Source organism: Carcharhinus amblyrhynchos, chromosome 28 (assembly GCF_965287045.1).
Source record: "Carcharhinus amblyrhynchos chromosome 28, sCarAmb.v2.hapA, whole genome shotgun sequence".
Lineage (NCBI taxonomy): Eukaryota > Metazoa > Chordata > Chondrichthyes > Carcharhiniformes > Carcharhinidae > Carcharhinus > Carcharhinus amblyrhynchos.
The window spans coordinates 9,024,520-9,049,257 of NC_137351.1; the positions used below are offsets into that span (position 1 = coordinate 9,024,520).

At 44.1% G+C, this 24,738-nt stretch overlaps 1 protein-coding gene across 6 annotated transcripts in view; it reads left to right on the forward strand.

The window, feature by feature from the left end:
• LOC145359690 (A-kinase anchor protein 13-like) overlaps nucleotides 1-24,738 on the forward strand; it is a 415,021-nt gene that overhangs the window by 137,497 nt on the left and 252,786 nt on the right. For all 6 annotated transcript variants that reach the window (XM_080214440.1, XM_080214441.1, XM_080214444.1 and 3 more), the window contains exons 4-5: nucleotides 8,094-8,390; nucleotides 22,340-22,523. In XM_080214440.1, coding sequence (XP_080070566.1) covers nucleotides 8,094-8,390; nucleotides 22,340-22,523 — 481 coding nt within the window. The remainder of the gene's footprint in view (nucleotides 1-8,093; nucleotides 8,391-22,339; nucleotides 22,524-24,738) is intronic.

Here is a 24,738-nt window from a genome sequence, read left to right on the forward strand (position 1 = left end):
GGAATCTGATTCTGCTGTTTGCTGAGAGCAAATAAAAGATTGAGGTTTTTGTGGGCAAGACAAAGGCTGCCCCCAAGTTAATGTTCACTGCACCAACCTTGCTTCAGTGATTGATGATGAACTCTGCATTTCAGACTTGCTCACGCAAGTAGCAGAAATAATTTGCAAGAAATGTGGGAAGTTTTGGCAGCTTGGACCTTTTTTTTTCCTCCCCCAGGCTGGGGAATTATGAAGCTCTTGCAGCAGCTCTTGGTTCATGCCATAATCAGCTGCTCACGTGGCCCCTGCAGCAGCCATGATCTGGATTTGATAGTCAAGAAGAGGGAAGCACTTGAGACATCCTCTGACGGAACTGAAATGGGAGATATTTCAAAAGGTTATGCACTCGTCACTTGAATAATTTCAGAAGCAGGAATTGTGCATAATTTATTCAGTTGATAAAAATAGCAATTTCTGAACAACTCACTACTTAGTATTCTCACGATTTTTTTTTTCCAACAGTCTTAAAAGATTTATTTCCTATTTGCAACTTTTAGGACAACACAGGATAACTGAACTGGAGGATTTTATTTACTCACCATTTGTAGCAGGGTTCATTAATTCATTTCTAGTTTAAAAAGTTTTTAACGTTTTATTTATTAGTGTCACAAGTAGGCTTGCACTAACACTGCATTTTTCTAAATCCATGTGGGAAATAGGCATCGCTGGCTGGCCAGCATTTATTGCCCATACCTAGTTGCCCGACGGCAGTTGAAAGTTAACCACATTGCTGTGGCTCTGGAGTCATGTGTAGGACAGACCAGGTAAGGATGGCAGATTTCCTTCCCTAAAGAACATTAGTGGAATAAAGTTACTGTGAAGATCCCCTAGTTTCCTTATTCCGGCACCTGTTTGGGTGCGCTAAGGGAGAATTTAGTGTGGTCGATGCAGCTAACCAGCATGTCTTTCAGACTGTGGGAGGAAACTCATGCAGACACGGGGAGAATGTGCAGAGTCTGCACAGACAATGGCCCAAGCTGGGAATCGAACCTGGGTCTCTGGTGCTGAGGCAGCTGTGCTAACCACTGTGCCACCCCAGTTTAGCTCCAAGTGATGATCACGGGGGATGATGCATTTGCATTCATATGGCACTCTATGTCAAAGCACCTGATTCAAGAATTACTTCTGCTCCACTGTGTGTGTGGGGGGGCCGGTGGGGGGGGAGAACCGTCAGTTCCTGTTGGTCTTGCATTTAATTGAAGCTGAAATGGTGCACAACAATGACAAACCAATACCGAGGGACTACTGACTCAATTCTTATCCCTGAGGGGGAGGTTGGCAGCAAAGCTTCCCAAAGAGGGTGAGGAGATTGAGCTACTTTATACTACTGGGGGTGACTGCTGTCATACCAAGTTGCATTGTATGGGCTGTGCCAGCCAAGAACCAAAAAATGGTGCAACTACATGTCAAATGTTCTTAATTGGTGGTAAAGTGCTTTGAAACATCCTGAGATTGTGGAAGGCGCTATACAAATACAAGTTCAGTTCATTCGCAGATGAGTTGGATATTTTGTTAACTCGTGTCACCTCACCAACTGTGCAATATCTGGCCTCCTCGGTACTGGTGCACTCTGGGGAAATGGTAAATTGTCTCATAACTCAGAAATTCTGATTTTTTTTTCCCAAGCACGAGACAAATGCTGTGTGGGACAAAGGCCATTCGATACAATGATTAATGTGCATTAGAATGGTGTCCATTTCAAAGACCATTTATAAAATAAAAATAAACTAGCTGTACAGTTGCCAGCATGCAGAACGATACTCCAGTTAATGTGAATTTTGTTTTCGGGCAAATTCCTGATGCCTCTTTATCTTTGGTGGTGTTTTTATAAATGACCCTCATTCTAATGAAAATGTGGCCTTGTTTTATAATCTGCATTTTATATTCCATTCCGCCGCCCCCCCCCCCCCCCGCCCCGCCCCGCCGTCTGTGTGTGTCTCTCCCCCTGTCTCTTCCCCACCGTCTGTCTCTCTGTGTGTCTGGGTCTGTGTCTGTGTCCTTTCCTTTTTAAGAAACGATGCTTCATCATGCACCGTTTCCTTTCTGAAATAAGAGCTTGCAATTTACGTATCTTGTTGTCTGGCTGGTTGCTAGTACACCCCCTGACAATGGCACTCAAGAACCTGTTTGTGTTTCTCTGTTCTCTCCTGTTGGGAAGCGACTTCTTTCTGCTTAGCAACTCCCCCTGACAGCCACACTGGATTTGGATTTGGATTTGGTTAAGTGGCACAGTAAGCTCACTAGAGTGTTCCTTCACTTCAGTGTTTTGACATATTGCAATTTCTGTTTTCTTCATTTTATCTTTTCAACCCTTTTTTTAAACCGTGTCCAATTTTCACTCCTCCTTGCCTGATGACATTGCGTCCTGTTGAGTGTGTGGTTTCGCCACTTGTACTTGTCTCTTGTATGTTGCCCAAGTAGTCATTAATCAAATATAATGGTGATTGTGGACAGGCTCCTTGACCCATGGGAGATGAAGAGGAGCACTGTTGCCAAATTTGTGTTGCCTTTGCCATGTGTTTGTGTGTACAATGATTGCTGACCCACCATCAGGTGGGTGCCTGACCAGATTTTTCCTAATTAAGGGATCTATGGCAATTTGTTACAACTCCTTAGACATGTTGTTTGTCCATCATCGTCGATGAGGACCTCAACACCATTAGTCATTTTGAGGCTGGATGCGATATGTCTGAAGATGACTGATCAGGGCCAATTCGGGCGCAGAATGTTCTGGCACATATTGGACAGACTTGTGTAGGCACTGTAGTTGTTGCGCTGGTGGCTCTGGACTTGCGCAGCTCGCGCTTAAGTTGTGCTTCAACAGTGCACCTTGCTTCGTAAGCTTTGACAGCCCTTGTGGATGATGCAGCGCCAGGTAGGGTGGTTTTATGCCAGCATTTACGAGGTGGTTGTGTCTATGTCAAGCGACTTCAGGGAGGCCTGGAGTGTGTCTTTGAAACGTTTCTTCTGCCCACTATGCAAGCGTCTTCTAGCAGAGAGTTCCCCAAAAAGGAGCTGCTTGAGTATGTGCTCGTCTGACGTACAGATGACATGACCTGCCCACCAGGTCTGCGCTCTCATCAGCAGTGTGTGGACTGATGGTCGACTTGCTCTAGAGAGAACTTCAGTGTCTGGTACTTCGTCTTGCCATCTGACACACAATATTCTGCGAAGACAAGTCATGTGGAAATGATTGCGCTGTCTTGCATGCCTTCAATACACAGTCCACGTTTCACAGGCATACAGGAGGGTAGTGAGTACCACAGTGCTGTAGACCTTCAGTTTTGCTGCTGGGCTGATTCCTCGATGTTCCCCTACAGTGGAGCAGTCTACCGAAAGCAGAACTTGCTTTTGCTATTCTGCAGTTAACTACTGTATCAGTAGTCACTGCTTGGGAGAGGGTGCTGCCAAGATAAATGAACTGGTCCACTGCCTGTAGTTTCTGCCCTTTGGTTCTGTCTACAGTGCATGAAGAGCAGGCTGGTGCATGACATTGGTCTTTTTAATGTTGATGGTGAGTCCAAAGTTGTCACAAGCCGTGGAAAATTTGTCCATACTGACTTGCATCTCTGGCTCTGAGCCAGTATACTGGGCACAGTCATCAAGAAAGAGGAAGTCTCAGAACAGTCTCCTTTACTTTGGTAATAACTTGGAGTCTCCTCAGGTTGAAGAGCTTCCCACCCACTCTGTACTTGAGGCTGATTCAAGCAACACTGTCTTGGAAGGCATCATTCAACATAATGCTGAACAGCGTGGGTGTGAACACACAGCCCTGTTTGATGCCATTGGTGACTGGAAATGCCTGAGGATTCTCTGCCACCCAGTACTCTGGCCATCATGGAACTGACATACCATCTGAATGAACTGTTGGCTGACAGTGTTGAATGCTTTCACGAGGTCAACAAAGGTTGTATAGAGTTCGCGATTCTGCTCCTGACACTTCTACTGAAGTTGGCGCACAGCAAAAATCATGTCAATAGTCCCACAACCTTTGCGGCAGCCACACTGTGACTCTGGAACCAGGCCCAGCTCCAGATGAGTGACCAGACAATTTAGCAGGATTCTTGCGAGGGTTTTTCCTTTGATGGAGGGCAGCGAGATTCCTCGGTGGTTGTCGCATACTTGCCAATTGCCCTTCCTCTCGTAGAGGTGTATGGTGGAAGCATCTTTAAGTTCCTGATGAGTGGATCCTTGCTTCCAAAAGGACTAGAACAACTCGGTGAGTTTCTCGATAAGTACAGGACAAGCAGCTTTGTAGATCTCTGCAGGTGTGGCATCTGCCCCTGGGGCTTTGCCTCTGGAGAGCTGGCTGACAGCTTTTGTGACTTCGGCTACTACCGGTAGATCATCCATGGCGCTGTTGATATCAACCTGGGGAATCCTGTCTGTTGCCTCATTGTTAATAGATAATGGTTGGTTGAGGACGGTTTCAAAGTGTTCAGCCCATCTCTGCAGGATCTGAGGCTTCTCTGTAATGAGAGTTGTACCATCTACACTCGAGAGGGGGGAGCTCCTGAGCGATTGAGGTCTGTAGAGAGTGTTGCGGGCTTCATAGAACCGTTTCAAGTTGTTTCTGTCAGCATATCCTTGTATTTCATCTGCCTTGGTGCTCAACCAGGCATCCTGCATTTTACACAGTTTATTTTGGACAGTCCTGCAAGCACTGGTAAAAGCATTTTTCTTGACAGCTGATGATGGGTCATTCTGACAGGCCCGATGAAGATGGTACTTCTTAACAAGTAGAGCCTGTATCTCCTTATCATTCTCATTGAAGCAGGAAGAGGGCCTGAGCATCTTCAATGCAGATGAATGGACAGCATCCCTGAAGCGTTCCCAGTCGTTGTCAGCGGTGCTGCGAGGTGCAAGTTAGCAAGCTTGATTTCTAAGTCTTCAGCCAGTGCTGAAGCTATGCTGGGGTTCTTTAGCTTGGTCGCATTGATTCTTTTCATAACCTTGCTTCCTTGTGGTCGCCTCTTGGGTCTGATGTGGAGCCTCATTTTGGAGACAATGAGCCTGTGATCTGTCCAGCAGTCAACGCCACACATGGCCTTGGTCACTCTGATATCCTGCCTGTCTTTCCTCCTGGCAATAGTCGATAAGATGCCAATGTTTAGAGTGGGGGGTACATCCAGGAGGTCTTGTTACGGTTAGGCAGACGGAAGGTTGTGTTGGTGATGAGGAGGTGGTGTGCTGCACAGGCCTTCTTTTAAGGGTAGACCATTACTATTACACTTGCTCACTCCATGACTCCTAATGATTCCCTGCCAGATTGCTGTCACACCCTACTCTTGCATTGGAATCATCAAGCAAGATCAGCTTGTCGGTACTGCTCACTGTTGATAGTAGGGTGTCTAGTTCTTCGTAGAACTTGCCTTTCATCTCATCCGGGTTATTCATTGTAGGGGCATAGACGCTGTTGACCATGAAAACATTGTTGGAAAAACCCATCTGGTTCATTCATGTCCTTTTAAGGAATGAAATCTGCCGCTCTTACCTGATCTGGCCTACATGTGACTCCAGAGCCACAGCTCTTAATTGCCCTCTGAAATAGCCCAGCAAACCACTTAATTCAAGGGCAGCTGGGGATGGGCAAAAAATATAGGCCAACCAGAGACACCCATATCCCGCAAATAAAAAAAAATTCCGTAGATGATACATCCACTGTTGAAATGTTCTACTGTTAGTTTTAATCCATTGGCTGAAATATCAAGCTTTAGAAGTTGTGAACAACTTTTGCTGCCAACAGTTTCCGCTAACTTGCATACTCCATCTTGCAGTTTGACTGATGCATTGTCATATTAACTTATAGACAGTTGCTAATGATTAAGGGAATGCCTTTAAATGCTCAAAATGTATTATGAGATATGTAGCACAATCTTACATACCAGTGTCAGGATGTGCTACGTTTCAGGGATAACTCGCTCTGTTGTTTGAGCAATGTAGCCTAGCTGTGCAATTTATTTTAAAGTATTCTTCACTTGAATTAAAGTTTATTTATTAGTGTCACAAGTACATTATCACTGCAGTGTAGTTACTGTAAAAATCCCTGAGTCACCACACTCCGGGTACACTGAGGGAGAATTTAGCATGGCCAATGCACCTAACCAGCATGCCTTTAGGATTATAGGAGGAAACCCATGCAGACTCCGCACAGACAGTGACCCAAGCTGGGAATCAAACCTGAGTTCCTGGTGCTATGGGGCAGCAGTGCTAACCATTGTGCCACTGGCTCAACTAATCAAACCTGCCCATAATCATGAAACACCCAGTGGGTATTATTGTACTTTTCACGTTGGTCTGTTTGTAATTGATGGGGACATAATGGTGCAGTGGTTACATTATTGGATTAATAGTCCTGGCATCTTGACAAATAGTTCAGTAAGCATAAATTCAGAACCCACTGAATTAAGGTTGCCAACTTGCAACCTCGGTTGTCCTGCAATCTCGGAAATGGAAGATTAATCTCTAGGGCACCGCTGTGAGCAACCCTGAAGAAAAATCATCAGATCATTAAAAATGATTGGGGATTTTTTGGTTGTTTTCTTTTGAGTGTTTATTTTTGCCAGATGTAAAAATGTTGAAAATGGGAAAGAAGCTATTAGGCTGGCAGTCAAGACAATGGCAGAGTATTAATGTCACTGGACTAGTAATCTAGAAACCCAGGGTAACAATCTGGGGACCTGGGTTCAAATCAAGTAAAATCAATAAAAGAAATCTAGAATTAAAAGTCTAATGATGACTGTGAATCATTGCCAACTGTTGTAAAAACTCATCTGGTTCACAAATGCCCTTTAGATGAGGAAATTTGCAGTCCATGGCAATGTGGTTGACTCTTAACTGCATTCTGAATTGGCCTGGCAAGCCACTTAGTTCAAGAACAATTAGGGATGGGCCATAAATGCTGGCCCAGTTAGCGATGCTTACTTCAAAAGATTTTTTGTTTAAAAACCTACATAATTGGCGTAGGAAGGCGGTATGTCACAAGAATGGATGTGTTGGCCAACTTTTGGCTGGGATATCAAGGCTATTCATATGATGTTTAATTGCAGTGGGTAACCCCATTTAAAGCAGTTTGAAAATTTGAGTTTAGAAATTTCTAAAAAATTAAAAATCTATAGAATGCAGTGCAGAAGGAGGCCATTCAGCCCATCCAGTCTGAACCAAGGCTTATCCTGCAACCCCACATATTTACACTGGTAATCCCCCAAACCTACACATCTTGGGACACTAAGAGGCAATATGGCATGGCCAATCCACCTAACCTACGCATCTTTGGATTTTGGGAGGAAACTCATGCAGACACGGGGAGAACGTGCAAACTCCACACAGACGGTCACCCAAGGCCGGAATTGAACCCAGATCCCTGGCACTGTGAGGCAGCAGTGTTGACCACTGAGCCACCCATAATCTGGTTTAGTGAATCAGTTAGTTTTAAAAAAGTTCCTTCTGGGAAGGAAATTTGCTGTTCTTACCAGATCCCAAATCATAGAATTCTGCAGTGCAGAAGCAGGCCATTCAGCCCATTGAGTCTGCACTGAGGGAGAATTTAGCATTAACCTAGCTTGTTTCAGAAGCATTATTGTCTGGCCTTCTCAGAAGTGAAATGAATGAAAAGCAGAAAATTCCTTTCCCACATCTTTTGATTAGATCACAACATGGCAATGCGAATGCGATGCTCAGAATCAGAATTAAATATGCAGCACTATGGCAGGTCCAAACAATTGCTTCTCTGATTGCTGCCTGGATTGGTGCCATTTAATGGATATCAGTTGGTTTTATAAATTATCTCTTTGCAGTCTGTTCCATATTGTTTTTACTGTAATAAATCTTCTCCATTTTATTTGTCTTTGCTTCATTTCACCTTCATTTTGATCTCAATTTCTCTCCTCCAGTATTGACTATCTCCTCCCCTATTTTGATGCCACCAGATCTTTCAGCCAGTTGGAATCAAAACAGAACAGCTCCGGAGTTGATTAACTCTGGGAAATATTTATATATATTTTTTAAATGACTCCTGTTATATTTTCCATTTTGTTTCTTTTTCCTCTTTGCAGCTCACAACTGCTGTGAGACGGTGAAAGTGGTGCTGTGTGCCTCCAAGGAAGGATTTCCCATCTCTGTTCTGGCAGAAGAGGATTTTCAGTATGTACAGGACACTGCGTGCGACATGGCCCAGTTCCTGATCAACAGTGCTGGATCTCAAGAAGCACTCAACGCTATTAGGATAGTGGATAACTTCCGCGTATCCTCCGACAATGTGGCATTACTGGATAAAAATCTGACTTTGGAAGTGCAACATCTGATGTTTCCGCCCATGTGGAATGTCCTGGGACCAGACTCCAAGCTGCCAGGTAGGGTCTGAGGACTGTTCAAAAACGGACCTGTTTGACCATTATCACAACTTTGAGGAAATTGAATGAAGTTGTGTAGCATCACTAATATGTTCCAGTGTTCAATAAATTCACAGCTGATCTGAAACTTTTTTTGCATCCGTTCTCCTTGGCTTCCTAGCCCTGAATAGCCTTGGCTCGCAAATATCTGATTTAAAATTACACCAGCTATCATTCACTTCTTTGATGGAGAGGGCATCATACTTCTGTTCACCTTTTTTGTGAAAGGTGTTACCTATTTACTCTCCTAATTTTTGTTTTAAAGTTTATTTATTAGTCACAAGTAGGCTTACATTAACACTGCAATGAAGTTACTGTGAAAATCTCCTAGTCACCACACTCCGGCGCCTGTTGGGGTACATTGAGGGCGAATTTAGCATGGCCAGTGCACCTAACCAGCACATCTTTTGGATTGTGGGAGGGAACCTGAGCACCCAGAGGAAACCACGCATGGGGGGGAAGCTGCAGACTCTGCACAGACGGTGACCCAAGCCGAGAATCGAACCCGGGTACCTGACGCTGTGAGGCAGCAGTGCTAACCACTGTGCCACCCGGAATGGTTGGTCTCTGAATTTTCAGATTATATCCTAGCCTCCCCTACCAGCATGAAAATTTTTATTCCATCAGCACTGTTAACTCCTTTCAATATCTTTAAAACTTGTATCAAATGGTACTTTAACCTTTATTCCAGGAATACAAGACTAGTTGATGTAATTTCTCCTTGTATTTGAATAATTCCAATATCTGCCTGGGTTGCATAACTTCTTTTGAAGCTGTTACAGCTCTTTAATGAAGAGTTTCAGAGGGCACTGAATGCGATTTTGGTGCGTGGCTCAGAATTGGCATTGAGGGCTATGTGTGAAGAGTTTTGTTCAGGCCACCTTGTGTGCTATACAAGTCTCCTGGGCAAATCCTGCATCAACTGCTCTGGCTGCTGACCAACATAGAAGATAGAAACAGGAATAGGTCCTTCAAGCTTGTTCTGCCATTTAAACATGTTTATGGTATAGAATCATGGAATCCCTATAGTGCAGAAGGTGGCCATTCAGCCAATCGAAGCTACACCAACTCTCTGATAGAGTATCTCACCCAAGCCCTCTCCCCTGCCTTATCCCCATAATCCCACACATTTACCATGGCTAAACCATCTTGCCTACACACCTTAGCACAATAAGGGGTAATCTTTATGAATGCCACCTAACCTGTACATCTTTCACGGCTGGCCCTCTATCTCAACACTGCACTCCCTTACACTCGACTCCTTTAAAGACTAGAAATCTTATCTACTTCCTTCTTAAATATGTTCAGTGACTCCACAGCCTCCTATGATAGAGAAATACCACCCTCAGTGAAGAAGTTTCTCCTTATCTCACTTCTAAATGGCGTACCCCATATCCTGAGGAGTGCACAGTAGACTTGTTTTCAGCACAAGGCCCTGTTAAATTTGTTGATGTAGCCATGCATGCACAGTCAAAGGGACCAACCAACATGTATGTGCGGCCTGATTTGCCAGGCTGCTGAGAGAGAAAGTTGCTCCTGACTCCTAATGTTCTAAGGGAACACCCAGGCTGTACTATTCCAGACAGGACTGTGAAGAAATCCAATTGAGAAGTTTGGCCACCACGTCTGGAGCTGTTGACCTAAGATATGCCCAAAAAGATCAAGAGATTTATAATATAGAAAGCAAGAAGTAAAGTACAGTCTGTGAAGCTTACAAATGGGTCAAAATCTGTAGCTTGATTACATTTGAAGGCCTCCAATGTGTTTATTTGGTTCATTGGCACCTGTACGGTATTGGAATGAGTTGGTCTGTTTTGGGTGCATTGCTCTTAATCTATTCCCTCAATATTTGTTCCGTTGCTGCAGTGTCACAAAGCGTTCTCTCAAAACACAACCCAAGTTTGGAAAACACAAAACCTCCATCCCTATCTGTGCTAATTTTATCTAGTATAAATTTTTTTAATGAATTTGCAATTATTTTTTTTAAATGCACTGTGTGACATCAAGGTGAGTCTATTGCAATATTTGGATTGCATGAGATGTGTTTATCTGGACTCCGTGATGGCAACCCCAAAAACGGGCTTTGACAAAGGGTCATTTGGACTCAAAACATCAGCTCTTTTCTCCCCATGCAGATGCTGCCAGACCAGTGGGCTGCGAATGGCAGATGGAGTTTAATTTGAATAAATGTGAGGTGATGCATTTTGGTAGTTTGAACCAGGGCAGGACTTACTCAGTTAATGGTAGGGCGTTTGGGAGAGTTACAGAACAAAGAGATCTAAGGGTACGTGTTCACAGCTCCTTGAAATTGGAGTCATAGATGGACAGAGTGCTGAAAAAGGCATTCCACATGCTTGGTTACATCAGTCACAGCATTGAATACAGGAGTTGGGGTATCTTGTTGAAGTTGTACAAGATATTGGTAAGGCCACATTTGGAATACTGTCTACAATTCTGGCCACCCTATTATAGAAAGAACATAATTAACTAGAAAGAATGCAGAAAAGATTTACTAGGATATACCAGGACTTGAGTTATAGGGAGAGGCTGGATAGACAGTGACTTTTTTCTCTGGAACATAGGAGGCTGAGGGATGATGTTATAGAGGTCTATAAAATAATGAGGGGCACAGATCAGCTAGATAGTCAATATCTTTTCCCAAAGATAGGGGAGTCTGAAACTAGAGGGCAAGTTGAGAGGTGAGATATACAGAAGTGTCCAGAGGGGCAGTTTTTTCCACACAGAGGGTGATGAGTGTCTGGAACAAGCTGCCGGAGATGGTGGTAGAGCGGGTACAATTTTGCCTTTTAAAAAGCATTTAGACAGTTACATGGTATGGGGAGGATGGGTACAGAGGGATACGGGCCAAATGCGGGCTATTGGGATCAGCTTAGGGATTGCTAAAATAAAAAGGGGTGGCATGGACACCACAGGGCCTGTTTCCATGCTGTAAACCTTTATGACTCTATGGCCTGCTGAGATTTTCCAGTATTTCCTTTGGTTGTTTTTTGGTCCCAAAATGAAGTTGGCACTGCCACCAAGGTTGACTATCAAGAAGATTTTTATATAAAACAAAAGCTACTGGGATTTTGAAGATCGAGTATCTTTAGTCTGCCATCAGCTCATTGTGAGGGGGCACTGCACTGGATCCAATAGGAAACTGTTTAGTTCTTCATGTATACTTTTGGAAAAAAACTTTTTTTTTTGCCTACCTTCATTAAAGCCCACTTGGAATTTAATGAAACCTGGGAGATTTGAGTGAAGTGACCCCTTACTAAAGCCTCCAGGAGGATATTAACTCTGAGCACCTTTAATCAAAAGATCCTTGTCTGCAGCCAGTCATGGCCCTGTGGATGGACACCAGCAGCCTGTCTCGATTCTTCTGTAAGCTGCAGTTTCTTTTGAAGTGGGAATTTTATGTGCGAGTCAACAGACCGTGTGTGTTGAGATGAATAACTGCTCAATCCTGAGTATTTTCCAGCTACACTGGTTCCCTCGCTGAATAATTATTCATCTCGGTTTTGGTAGGTTGAATTAAAGGTCACGATACTAATGGGATCGTTGGCTTAACTTTTGCTGGTGCTTACTTTCTGATATGGGTCTCTTTGGATCGTAGCCGCCTGTGAAGTTTGGCATTTTCTAACTTAAGGATTGGCAGGATTTATTTTTTGTTCTAAATTTCTATTACTGATTTTAAAAAAAAAGTATCTGCTGGAGTGGTTTCAACTAGTTTATCATAAAAACCCCTACAGTGCAAAAGGAGGCTATTCTGCCCATCGAGCCTGCACTGACAACAATCTTACCCAGGCCCGATCCCTGTTACCCCGTATATTTACCCTGCAATAGTTTCAAGTTTGTTTATTTATAACAAGTAAGGATTATATTAACATCGCAATGACGTTGCTGTGAAATTCCCCTAGTTGCCTACTCCTGATCAGGTCAATTCACCTAATCAGCAAGTCTTTCAGAATGTGGGAGGAAACTGGAGCTCCACGTCGACTCGGAGAACGTATAGACTCCACACAGACAGTGACCCACGCTGGGAATCAAACCTGGCACTGTGAAGCAGCAGTTCTAACCACTGCTAGCATGCCTATCCATCTCAACAGGGAGATGAGGATTCAGTTTGACATTTCATGTGATGGATCAGGACTACATTTGAGTGTCAACCTGGATTATGTGCTCATAGACTTCATAGAATCATAGAATCTCTACAGTGCAGAAGAAGGCCACTTGGCCCATCAAGTCTGTACCAATCACAATCCCACTCAGGTCCTATCCCCGTAATCCCACACATTTTATCCTGCTAATCCTTCTGACACTAGGGTCAGTTTATCGTGGTGAATCCACCTAACCCGCACTCTTTGGAATGTAGGAGGAAACCCACGCAGGCATGGGGAGAAAGTTCAAACTCCACACAGACAGGTCCCTGGTGCTGTGAGGCAGCAGTGCTAACCACCATGCCACTGTGCTGACTTGAATGGAGTTGAACCTATTGCTCTGTGCAAAAGCAGAATACCACTGCCAGGGCAAGATGCACTGCAACTGTCTTTTATATTGCACCTTTAAAACATTCAATAATGCCTCATCAGAGTGCAATCAAACACAGTTTGAAACAGCCACAGGAGAAATTAGAGCAGGAGACCAAAAACTTGGCTAAAGAGATGGGTTTTAAGGTACATTTTAAAGGAAAGAAAGGAGGCTTTGAGTGGAATTTCTGAACCTTGGGGTCTTGGCAGCTGAAGATATGACCACCAGTGCTGGAGCAATTAAAATTGGGAATGTGCACAAGGCCAGAATTGGAGGCATGCAGAAGTCTTTGATTATAGGCCATTATTCTCAGCCTGGCACTCTGGTATAATGGTTAGCACTGCTACTGCACAGCTCCAGGGACCCGGGTTCACTTCCGGCCTTGGGTGATTGTTTGCACGTTCTCCTCATGTCTGCATCGGTTTCCTCTAGGTGCTCCAGTTTCCTCCCACAGTCAAGGTTAGGTTAGGTGGTTTTGCCATGCTAAATTGCCCCTTTGTTGCTCCAAGATTTGTAGGTTAGGAGGATTAGCGGGATAAATGCACAGGATTACGGGGATAGGGCAGGGGAATGGGCCTAGGTAAGATGCTTTATCAGAGAGTTGGTGAGTTGATGGGCCAAATGGCCTCCTACTGCACTGTAAGGATTCTATGGTGGAGGTTACAGTGATGGGGAGGGAAGGGATAGTAGAGGGATTTGATAACAAGGGTGAGAATGCTAAAATCAAGGCATTGTTAGACCGGGAGCCAATTTAGGTCAGTGAGTGCAAGGCTAATAGTTGATTCGGACTTAACATCTTGGCAGCAGAGTGTTAGATGAGGTCAAGCTCACGGAAGGTAGGAGGTTGGCATTGGCATTAGCAAACGTTTATTTTATAATGGTTCTCAAGAGATTAATTTTGATATAGGAAGATTGATTTTACTGCATAGAAGTTAATATTAATGATTGCTTATTTTCAACAGTGCTGCTTTTGTGCACTACATGTTAAAATAAAAAATACTTTGCGCTCTTTGAGTTAATGTTTATGAATTGTAATATATTTTCTTGCAAGGTTAACAATGACGTCTTTGCCTCCATTGGCAACTGTTTTTAAATATTTGATTTAACCCATCAAGGTGAAGGGAAGTCGGTATGTGAATCTTTGCCTGAAGACCCACCACATCCCCTTCAAACAACAATGCGTTCAAGAATTACGATCCTTAAAAACAAATGATAATGTCATGAGATCCAAGGAAACAGCCAAGGTCGACACAAGTTATTGCACTTGAGAAAATAATTTGCTCTGTGATGTGCTTTGGTCGTACAATGCAAAATGAATGATCATCGAGTCTGGTTTCCTTTTCAGTTTTATTCTGACATCGCTGGAGGTGTTGGGGGGGGAGGGGGGGTGGTGGATGGTGGTGTGGGTGGGAGGAAACTGGAGCATCTGGAGGAAACCCATGCAGACACAGGGAGAACATGCAAACTCCACACGAACAGAGACCCAAGCCAAGAATTGAACCCAGGTCCCTGGAGCTGTGAGGCAGCAGTGCTAACCACTGTGCCGCCCAGGATATAGGTATACACAGAACGTCATCACGTTTTCATTAGAATTTTGTAATTTTGACCCAGCAACAGTGAAGGGACAGTGAGGTAGTTCCAAGTCAAATGGTGTGTGGTTTGGAAGGGAACCTTGAGTCTGCTGCCATTGTTCCTCTAGGTGGTAGATGCACTGATGTGGAAAGTGGTGTCCAAGATGAATTGCCAAAGGTGTCCAAGTTTTAAATTTGCGGTGTATTGTTTGATTTGGAGTGAGAGGGGAAGGGATTGGTGGACAGTATAGATCCTGTTTAAATTAATTCCATGGGCATTTTTAAACTTGTGCATACGGGCAGTGCAAAATTGATGACTAGGTCGTTGTTGGTGACTTGCGTCAATGCCGTTTCTTTACCGAGTGGGTTGTAGTGGTGCGGGCAGAGAGGAGAGTGAAACACAAAAGGGAATATGTGTTTTCCTGAACATCATGATGGGGGAAGAATGATTCTTCTCCTGACAGCCCAGGAACATTCTCCCCTTGTACTGTCCTTTGCATTTTATAGCAAGTCATTCAAATTTCTTGTGAATTACCTCTGTATCCATGAGAAATGCGAACAGAGGTTATTCTGCAAGCAAGTGGGGAAACAGCAGAAAATCATCATGACCATCAATAACTCAGAATAAATAACTCATAAAACATTGGTGCTTGGTACTTATCCAAATCCAGCAATGTGAGATATTAGTGTTTTCCTCAGAAGACGGTCAATTGTTTGATAACCGTCCAAGGTTTTCTGCCGATTTAGTAATGAACCGATGTAGAAGTATTGAAATTGCCACAGGAAGAGTTGTGGAGCCTGTGTGAGGCTCTGTCTACAGTTGTGTACTTTTTTTAAGCATTTATACGGAAATGCCTCTGGACTGTTCAGTAGGTTAAGAATTGAAGAGTTAATTGTTGGGAGTTTTGATGAACATCCCCTTTTGAAATGTTGAACAATGCTGTCCTTGTATCTATCACAGAACTGGATACAGGCACTCGCTCTTCATTCCAAGTCACTTGGTGAAAATAGACTGCACATTAATTACTGCAGTTTCCTTCAATTCTTCCCATTAATGGCCTTCACCAAAAGAATAGTTCATAGGGATTTCAGCACAGGAGTTGAGCACTCATGCCCACGATGTTGACAGTTCTCCCTCACAGCAATCTGTCTTACCTGCTTGTAATCCATAACCCTTCAATTTTTTATTGGTACTTATCTCATTTGTGTGGGATCTTGCTGTGTGCAAAATTCATTGCCCTGTTTGCATACAACGCTTTCCAAGAAATAACTAATTGGATGTAAAGGATATATGTTTGTCACAATCAATGTGTGAGATTGCAGTTCACAAGGTCTTGGTTTTGAATTACCTCAGATTTTTACTTGAGGAGTTCTTTTGTGCATGGTTGGTGCAGGTTTGGAGGGCTGAATGGCCTGTTCCTGTGCTGTAACTCTATTCTTTGTATGTGACTTGTTTTAATGCTATTTCCTGAGATTTTTTTATATGGAATTTCTTTTTCTGCTTCCCAAGTTGATTCTGTCTTCAAAAGATTTTTAAAGTTTTTAGTTTGATTTATTAGTGTCACAAGTAGGCTTACATTAACACTGCAGTGAAGTTACTGTGAAAACCCCCTAGTGTCACACTCTGGTGCCTGTTCGGGTGCACTGAGGGAGGATTCAGCATTGTCAGTGCATCCAAGCAACATGTCTTTTGGACTGTAGGAGGAAATTGGAGCATCCGGAGGAAACCCATGTAGACGCAGGAAGAACATGCAGACTCTGCACAGACGGTGACCCAAACCAGGAATCGAACCTGGGTCCCTGACGCTGTGAGGCAGCACTACTAAGCAGTGTGCCTCTGTAAAATTAACAGTTTGTGAAAGAAATGCATTTGGATCAAGTTGGTGATAAATATTGTGTTTGGGGAAAGATACAGGACTAACGAATGGATTGTTTCTTTCTGTTTCCATACATTTCACTCATGGAATTCCAGTGTCGATGTCACTATTGAAACATCCATGTTTAAAATGAGCAATTGCTTTAATCAGCCAAAAGTGATAATCTTTAGCCATCTGCAATAACAGCAATTTCAAAATTGATGGTTGTCGCATCTTAAACTTTTTGCATATCTTGGGAAGAAACATCTGCGCTTACCTCATCAATCCATCACTAGTGCCTGGTCCAGCCAAGATCGTTACTCTTTTCTTATTTATCATGTAAGTTGCAGAGTCAATGGTAAGGGAAAATCTTAATTACCGGTGCCAACTTAAATTGAACTTTGATCAACTAATCACAGAACTGTCTCTCTGCTTTAGCCCGTCAAACCCACTTTGCTCTTTAATCAAGTCCCAGTGAATATTGCAGGTGGCATTAGTTCTACCAAAGGACTACTCTCAAGATGCTTTCTTCTGCCAATCATGGTTCCTAGCTGCAGGCGTTTTGATTGCCTTCTCCTATATGTTGGAGAGTGAATAGATAAGGAGAAACTGTTCCCATTTTACCAGTGTCTCTTTTGCAGACTGGTTGTCTTTGGGCTGTGGAAGAGTTCTGTGTGGGGGAACTGCAAACACTTAAGTTAATGACTTTAGAATCGTAGAATCCTACAGTACAGAAAGAGGCCATTTGGCCCATTGAGCCTGCACTGGCAACAATTCCTCCAGGTCCTATTCTCTGCTAATCCCCTGACACTAAGAGGCAAATTAACATGGCCAATCCACCCAACCCCCACATCTTTGGACTGTGGGAGGAAATGGGAACACCTGAAGGAAACCCACACAGACATGGGGAGAATGTGCAAACTTCACACAGACAGTGATCCAAGCTGGGAATTGAACCCAGGACCCACTGTGCCACCGTGCCATTCAATTCGCACCTCAGATTTGTTTCTAGAACCATGCAACTGGAGACCAAGGTGGAGGTGAAAGTTATGGCTGTAGATGGATCCTCGGTGACGTTGATCTGTGTTGGCAAGACTTGAACTCCACACAATTCATGCTGGAGATAATCTGGCAGCGAAGTATTAGAAGAAAATAATTTTGAGTAAACTGTTAGGGTGAAGCACAACTTCAGTTGTTATTCCAGAATGGTTAGCTGGATGCTATGACTACAACAGAAGTGGAACAGAATTGGTCCTTGGCAACGCTTTCCCCGCTCTCTTGTTTTTCTTATTTGTGTCGATTAGTGCCCAGCATTGCCTTGCCTTTCTCCAAATGTCACATAGTTGTGGAGTCGAGTGAGAATCACATCATCAACTGGGTCAGGAATTCCATTGTAGCTAGATTCTTGGATGTCAAGCTACACACTCGCTTCAACAAGAGAATGCCGAATATATGCAGCATTCGTAGAGGGAAAAGGCAGGTTGTCGAACCTGCTTCTTTATTTAATTTTCTGTCTTGATTTTAGATCTCTAGTATTTATCAGGTTCAAAAGGAAATGATGTGCTGCAAGTATGTTGTTAATTGAAATTAGTTCCTTGTGGCTGATGATGCAATGGCTTTTTTTTTGAGTAGTTTTGCACAGTGCTTAGTACTGCTGCCTCACAGCGCCAGGGACCCAGGTTCAATTCTGGCCTTGGGTCACTTTCTGTGTGGGGTTTGCACTTTCTCCCCATGTCTGCGTGGGTTTCCTTTGGGTGCTTTGGCTTCCTCCCACAGCCCAACGATGTGTGGGTTAGATTAATCCCCCTGATACTATCTGGGAATAGAGCCTGGGTGGGATTGTGTTTCAGTACAGATTCGATGGTCTGAATGACCACCTTCTGTGCTGTAAGGATTCTATGAAAGCAGGTTTTCCTCTGTACCAGTGTGTCTGTGTGGGGTGGGAACGTGAGCTGTGATGCAGAATTAGAAGATAATCAAATGGCTTTGAATGTCGATGCCACATGTAGAGGGCAACAAAGTAAGAAGCATTAGAACTGAAGCAAGGGAAAACCACAAGGCCCACTGAGCCTCTTCCACCATTAAGTACAATCTTCGGCTTCAACTCAACTTTCCCGCCAGTTCCCCATATCCCTTAATTCCCTGATGTGTGTTTGTATTCGTCCCTGTTGGCTCACTGGAGTGCAGCTGCATTGATGTATGTACTGGAAATGATGCAGGAAGCTTAGCCATGGGAAAGAGAAAGAGAGAAGATGCAGCAGCAGAAGAGATAAAAATATAGAAACATAGAAAACAGAAGAAAGAGTAGGCCATTCGACCCTTCAAGCCTGCTGCGCCATTTATTTTGATCAAGGCTGATCATCAAATTCGATATCCTGATCCTGCCTTCCACCCATATCCTTCCAGCCCTTTAGCCTCAAGCGCTACACCTTAATTTCTTCTTGAAATCAGAAGAAAGGTAAATATGTGCATTACGGGAATAGGGTCTGTGTGGGATTGTAATTGGTGCCGACTTGATGGGCTGAATGGTCTCCTTCTGCACTTAGGGATTCTATGATTCTATACTATGAAATATCTATGCTGTACAACAGGATCGAAAGAGCAAAGTGATTCAGTCAGAGGAGGAGTTAGCGCTACATGTGCTAGCCATCGCTGGTATTACACACGTATACTGGGTTACTTCACTGCTGGGTGGGCAACCAATAAGGATGGAAGTTGACAGTGGAGCAGCAGAGAAACTCAGACACGTTCCCTTAAAGTCATCAAGGGTGGTGCTGAAGGCGTGCAAGTGTAATGGTTCTTCTGAAGGACTGCATGGAAGTGGCTGTTGACCAGGATGAAATATATTGCAGCATGGCTGAGCTAAATCTAAATTGAAACCACACAAGGGGACAGAGTTTGAAACAGGCAAAGGGTAAATTTGTGATTGATAACAGGAAGCTTGCCATTTTGAGGCGCTGCCAACACATTGAATAAGCTTTCATGTAGTTCTGAAGAGTCATATTGGACTCAAAACATTAGCTCTTGTTCTCACTTCTCACAGATGCTGCCAGGCCTGCTCAATCTTTCAATGCTTTTATTGTGGAATATGCTTGCTGTGTAGGGCAGTGGAGATGAAAGGAATCACTCGAGACATTAGGATGTTATGATATGGATATTGAAGCTGCTTTTTGAATAGACATGCTCGGAAGAATCAAACGATGGTGCTCGCCAATGTTTATTTTGCAGCAGCCTCACTTGCAGAAATTGGGTTGAGCATGTAGCCAACTTTACCCAATTCCATCGTAACTGGCTTTGGTATTGGCTTTTTGCAGATCTGTAAAACTATTTGATTCAGCAGTTTAGTGTCAGTCCAGTGCTGAGATCTGATGCCAGGGGGATTACTGATCAGAATGCGCCTGATTTGAGCTTATAGATAATGGTATGGGTGATGGCTGTCGAGACTCGCGCATGATTGCTTCCTCAAGTAAGGCTATAAAGGACTTCTCAAGCCTGTGGAACTGTATTGTTGCACGAATGTCCGCCTCCAAGGAAGGAGACAATAAAACAGGATTGCGGTTCAGAGTCCTGACTCCAGATTCACAGCAACATTTCCTTCCTGTTTCTCTGCATTTTAGAAATATCAAATTTTGGTTTTGATTTCTCGTTCCAACTTTTTTGCCACTAAACTAAGGTCTTTTTGGAAAGTAAGTTGTGCCCTCATCTACCCCCTGTCTACATATGGGTTACTGTCTGTGCATGGGCTTGTAATCCAAACTTCTGCTTTTATTCAGGGTGGAAGAATCAATTACTAGTGGGTGTAGGTTTAAGGTGTGAGGAGCAAGGTTTAGAGGAGATGTTTGAGGCAAGTTTTTCTTTTAACAGAGGGTGGTGGGTGCCTGGAACTTGCTGCCAGGGGAGGTGGTGGAAGCACTTGCGATAGTGACTTTTAAGGAGTGTCTTGACAGATACGTGAACAGGATGGGAATAAAGGGATATGGTCCCTGGAAGGATAGGGGTTTTAGTTCTGATGGGCAGCATGGTCATTGCAGGCTTAGAGGGCCGAAGGGCCTGTTCCTGTGCTGTAATTTTCTTTGTATATGCAAATTTCTGATTTTTGGTCGATTTGGGAGCATGGTATGATAATTGTGAGTGAGAAATTTCTCAGTTAGCCCTGGAGAGAATTAACAAGCCCACAGAAACACTTGATTTCTTTTGTCAAAGCTATGATCGTCATGAAAGTGTACTCAAAATAGGGGTTTGGTGGAATTACTGGAGAGCCTCTTAGGTTGATGTTTTGTTAAAGATTTAGCAGCGATTACTGTGAAGGACAGATTAACTCCCACATAGCTGTAATCAGAATGTCAGTATAACTGTCTTGCGACACATTGTGCTGCTCTTGGGGCATCTCAAGAATATAAGGGTAATTTTTTTTGAAAGTGCACTTTGAGGATTCGGTGCCATTTTACGTTTTGTCCGATAAAACAATTTTGTAAGACAGGGGTGTGAGCCCCAATCCCTGCACCATCCTTTGCTAGCAACACTTTTGATCTCCATTGTCTGCAGTTTGGAAGTTATCCAGTTTGCTTTGTTGTTGTTTAATGTCTGAGGCACTGTGCGAGACAAAGTTAATCACTACGGTTTGGAGATTAAACAAATACAGCTTAATTGATTTCATTGTGCCATGGTAAGTGCGTTGGTGGTTAAGTTGCAAGACTATTTTTAGCAGTGATTTAAGTCTATAACTTTAGTATCTGGGCTAAAAGACTTCAGTCCCTTCAGGACTCACCTTGTGCCGATGGGATGGAGGGACATGCTGCAGTAATGATAAACTATGTGGACTTAAAGGTAGAAGTTAAGATTTAAAACTTGTGTTAGCTAATTTTGGCAGGCAGAAGTAGAGGATGGTGCATTAAGCATCAGTTGGGAAGGGTGAGTGTGTGAGTGTGCGTGTGTGTCAGAGAGAAGAGGTGGGTGTGTAAGAGAGAAGGGTGAATGTGTCTGCGTGAGAGAGAGGGGGGTGCGTGTGCGCATGCGAGAGAGGGAGGGCAGGGTGAGTGTGTTTGTGCGCATGTGAGGGGGGAGGGCGGAGGTGTGTGTGTGTGCGTGTGCGCACGCGTGTGAGAGGGAGGGCAGGGTGTGTGTGCGCGAGTGTGCGGGTTGAATACACCTGTGGAGGGGAATGAGTGCACGTATGTGAGAGAGAGATAATAATAAATTACATCTGCAATGATGCAAACAATACCCCTGCAATCTGTCATCTTTTGAAAACCATTTCTCAAATTCCAAAATAGGTTGTATTTTCTCAGGTGCTATGTTAATCTTAGTGACATTGTGTCTGTGGTCGGCCCTCGCTGTTGGAATGCTGCATTGTCAGAGAAGCTGTTTAGTTAATTTGTGGCCCAGTTTGCCATCCTGGAGGGAGATGTTGATCCCTGGCTGTGTCCAAGGGGGAGTGGGGAGTTCTCCTGATATCCTGGCCAGTGTTCCTCATTCGGTGGACTCTTAGTCCTTTCCCCCTTTCCTCCCACCAAAAAGAATTGTGCAGCCATTCATTCATTTGTTGGTTGAATCTTGCTGTGCACAAATTGATGTGGAAATGCCAGCGTTGGACTGGGGTAAATACAGTAAGAAGTCTGACAACACCAGGTTCAAGTCCAACCGATTTATTTGATAGTAAACTCACAAGCTTTCGAGGTTTCCCTGAACTCTCCATTCACCTGACGAAGAGGGAAACCTCAAAAGCTTGCGAGTTTACTATCAAATAAATCGGTTGGACTTGAACCTGGTGTTGTCAGACTTTTTACTGCACAAATTGATGACCAGGGTTCTGCAATTCGAAAATAATGGCTTGATTGCAAAGCGCAGTGCGATGAGGCACTTTGTACCTAAGTGTGCGGTTGATTCTGTAATCTAGGCCAAGTTGCAAAGTGAAACTGATACTGATCACGTGTGTGTTTGTTTTATTTTGCAGCCTCCATCCCTCGGGAAACGTTAATGCATTTTGCAGCGAGGCTGGGTTTATCCAGACTAGCCTCATTGCTACTGCAACAGCCAGGTGGACAAGAGGCTCTTGGCATTGCCAACCTCGACGGTGCCACACCTGTTAATCTCGCGGCACAGAGGGGTTTCCACAACCTGGAGGAGCTCTTTACGCAGTAAGTGTTTGCTCTTTCTGAGAATGGTTAGCCAGTACCTTGTCCGCATAAAGGGTTTTGTCTGCTTTCTTCGTTAGGCAGTGAATCCATACAATTGTTGTTACAAATTGATGCCAATTAATGTCACTAACTCTTAGTTTTGTTGTTTAAAAACCTGCTGAAAGAGTTGGGGATTTTTCTTTACTCTTCTCCTTATGTCATTGTGTCTGGTGATCCTTTGCCATCTCAGTTCCATCTCTAAGCAATTGTTAATTGTAGTTTTGCGTGTGTGTGTGGGGTGGGGGGGGGGGAGGGTGTATATGCCTCTCTGCAAGTCTGTTATTAACAGTGCTGTGCAGGGTTGGTGTCAAACTACAGGTGCAGGGTATAATAAGCAAGGTAATGAGATATTTCAGAATTATAAGGGCCACGTGATGAGACCTGTGAGATATCAGGTTGCAGACGTGTAGAAGTGTTACACGGTGGAGTTTCTGGTGCAGCTGCACCACTTGCTACAGGTGAGACACCTCTGGGAGGAAGCTTAAATGGCAAGCTCAGCATGAGGGCTGGTTTCATACACTAAACATCATCTTTGATGTTTGAAATGTTGAGGTGGTTTGAAGAACCTGACTGTTGAAAACATGAAATTGAAAAAATAACATTGAAGCAGAAAACACAATCGCCTGAAAAGATTGGATCTGGAGCTAGAACAAGCAAACAGACTTGCTTCTGTACAGCATTCCATCAGATTCTTGGGATATCCCAAAGCATTAAACTCCTTTAGAGAAAGAAATCTGCCATCCTTACCTGATCTGCCCTACGTGTGACTCAGCTGCAGCAATGTGATTAACTCTCAACTGCCCTCCAGGCAACTAGGGATGGGCAATAAATGCTGGCCAGCCAGCGATGCCTATGTCCCACGAATTAATAAAAAAACACAAGATTCCCCACAGTTCAGAAGGGACCATTTGGCCCATCAGGTCTGCACTGCTTCAGTGACAGAGAATCTTACCTAGGCCCTATTCCTGTAACCCCAAACGTTTACCATGGATAGTCCATCTAACCTACGCATCTTTGAAGACATGGGCAATTTAGCATGGCCAGTCCACCCAACCTGCACATCTTTGGAATGTGGGAGGAAACCGGAGCCGCTGGAAGAAAGCAATACAGTTATGGGGAGAATGTGCAAAATCCACACATACAGTGACCCGAGGCGGGAATTGAACCCAAACCCTGAAGCTGTGAGGCAGCAATCCTAACCACTGCCAACCTGCTGCTCCATTGACTTTTTTTTCACTGCTATCGCTATAGTTCATTGCCACGGCGTTTAGCGAATCCAGGATGGCATCATCCAGACTCACTTGGATTTCCGACCTCACTGGTATGGTCCACACCAGCAGGGATCACAGCTGGTCCCCAGCAACAAGTACCAGATGTGACAGCCTTGCTGGTGGGACCAGACACCATTGAGACACTCTTTCTCCCCCCCGCCCCTGCTCCTGTGGTGAGGGATGGAGCAGTCCCCCCTCCCCTTCCTGGGGACACTGGCAGTGCCACCCTGGCACTCTAGCACTGCCCACTGGGCACCCTGGCATTGCCAAGGGGGTTGAGACCAGATGGATTCAGAGCTAGACGAGGGGAGAGAAGGGGTGACTACGTTGGGGGATGGGAGCACGAGGTGAGGCAGCTGATTGGACTTTGGGTTGATGGTTGGGGAGTGGGGGGATAGCAGTCGCGGCTGGTGATTGGGGAGTGTGGGGGGCGGGGCAGAGGGATGTCAACCGATCTCCCAGTTTACTGAGTGATCAGCACATGTGCAGTGGCACCTTGAGAACTCTGCGGCCATCCCTTTTGGCAGGTTTAGACTCTACCTCCATGCCCTGCTGGCGTCAATCTCCTGATATAGCCATAAATAACTGAGACTCAGCTTACTGAAAAACGGGCAGGAAAACTTTCCGTTTTCTGCCATTTGGACACTTTGAACTTCTTTGGGAAAATTGTCTCCGTCGTATCAGCCCATGATTTAAAACTTTATTTAAACTTCTGGCGATAATTTTTACTCCTTTTTTTTAGCGATTATGTATGCAATTTTCAGTTGGGGAAGCTTTGGATATTAACTGGCAGATCTCTGTAGAGGTGTGTAACAGATTCAGCTTTCATTGGCTGCAATGTAAAGCTTTCTCTGCTCTGCCCTCAGCCTTCCATTTTCCAATTGCTACTGAGTCTTCGTGGTACT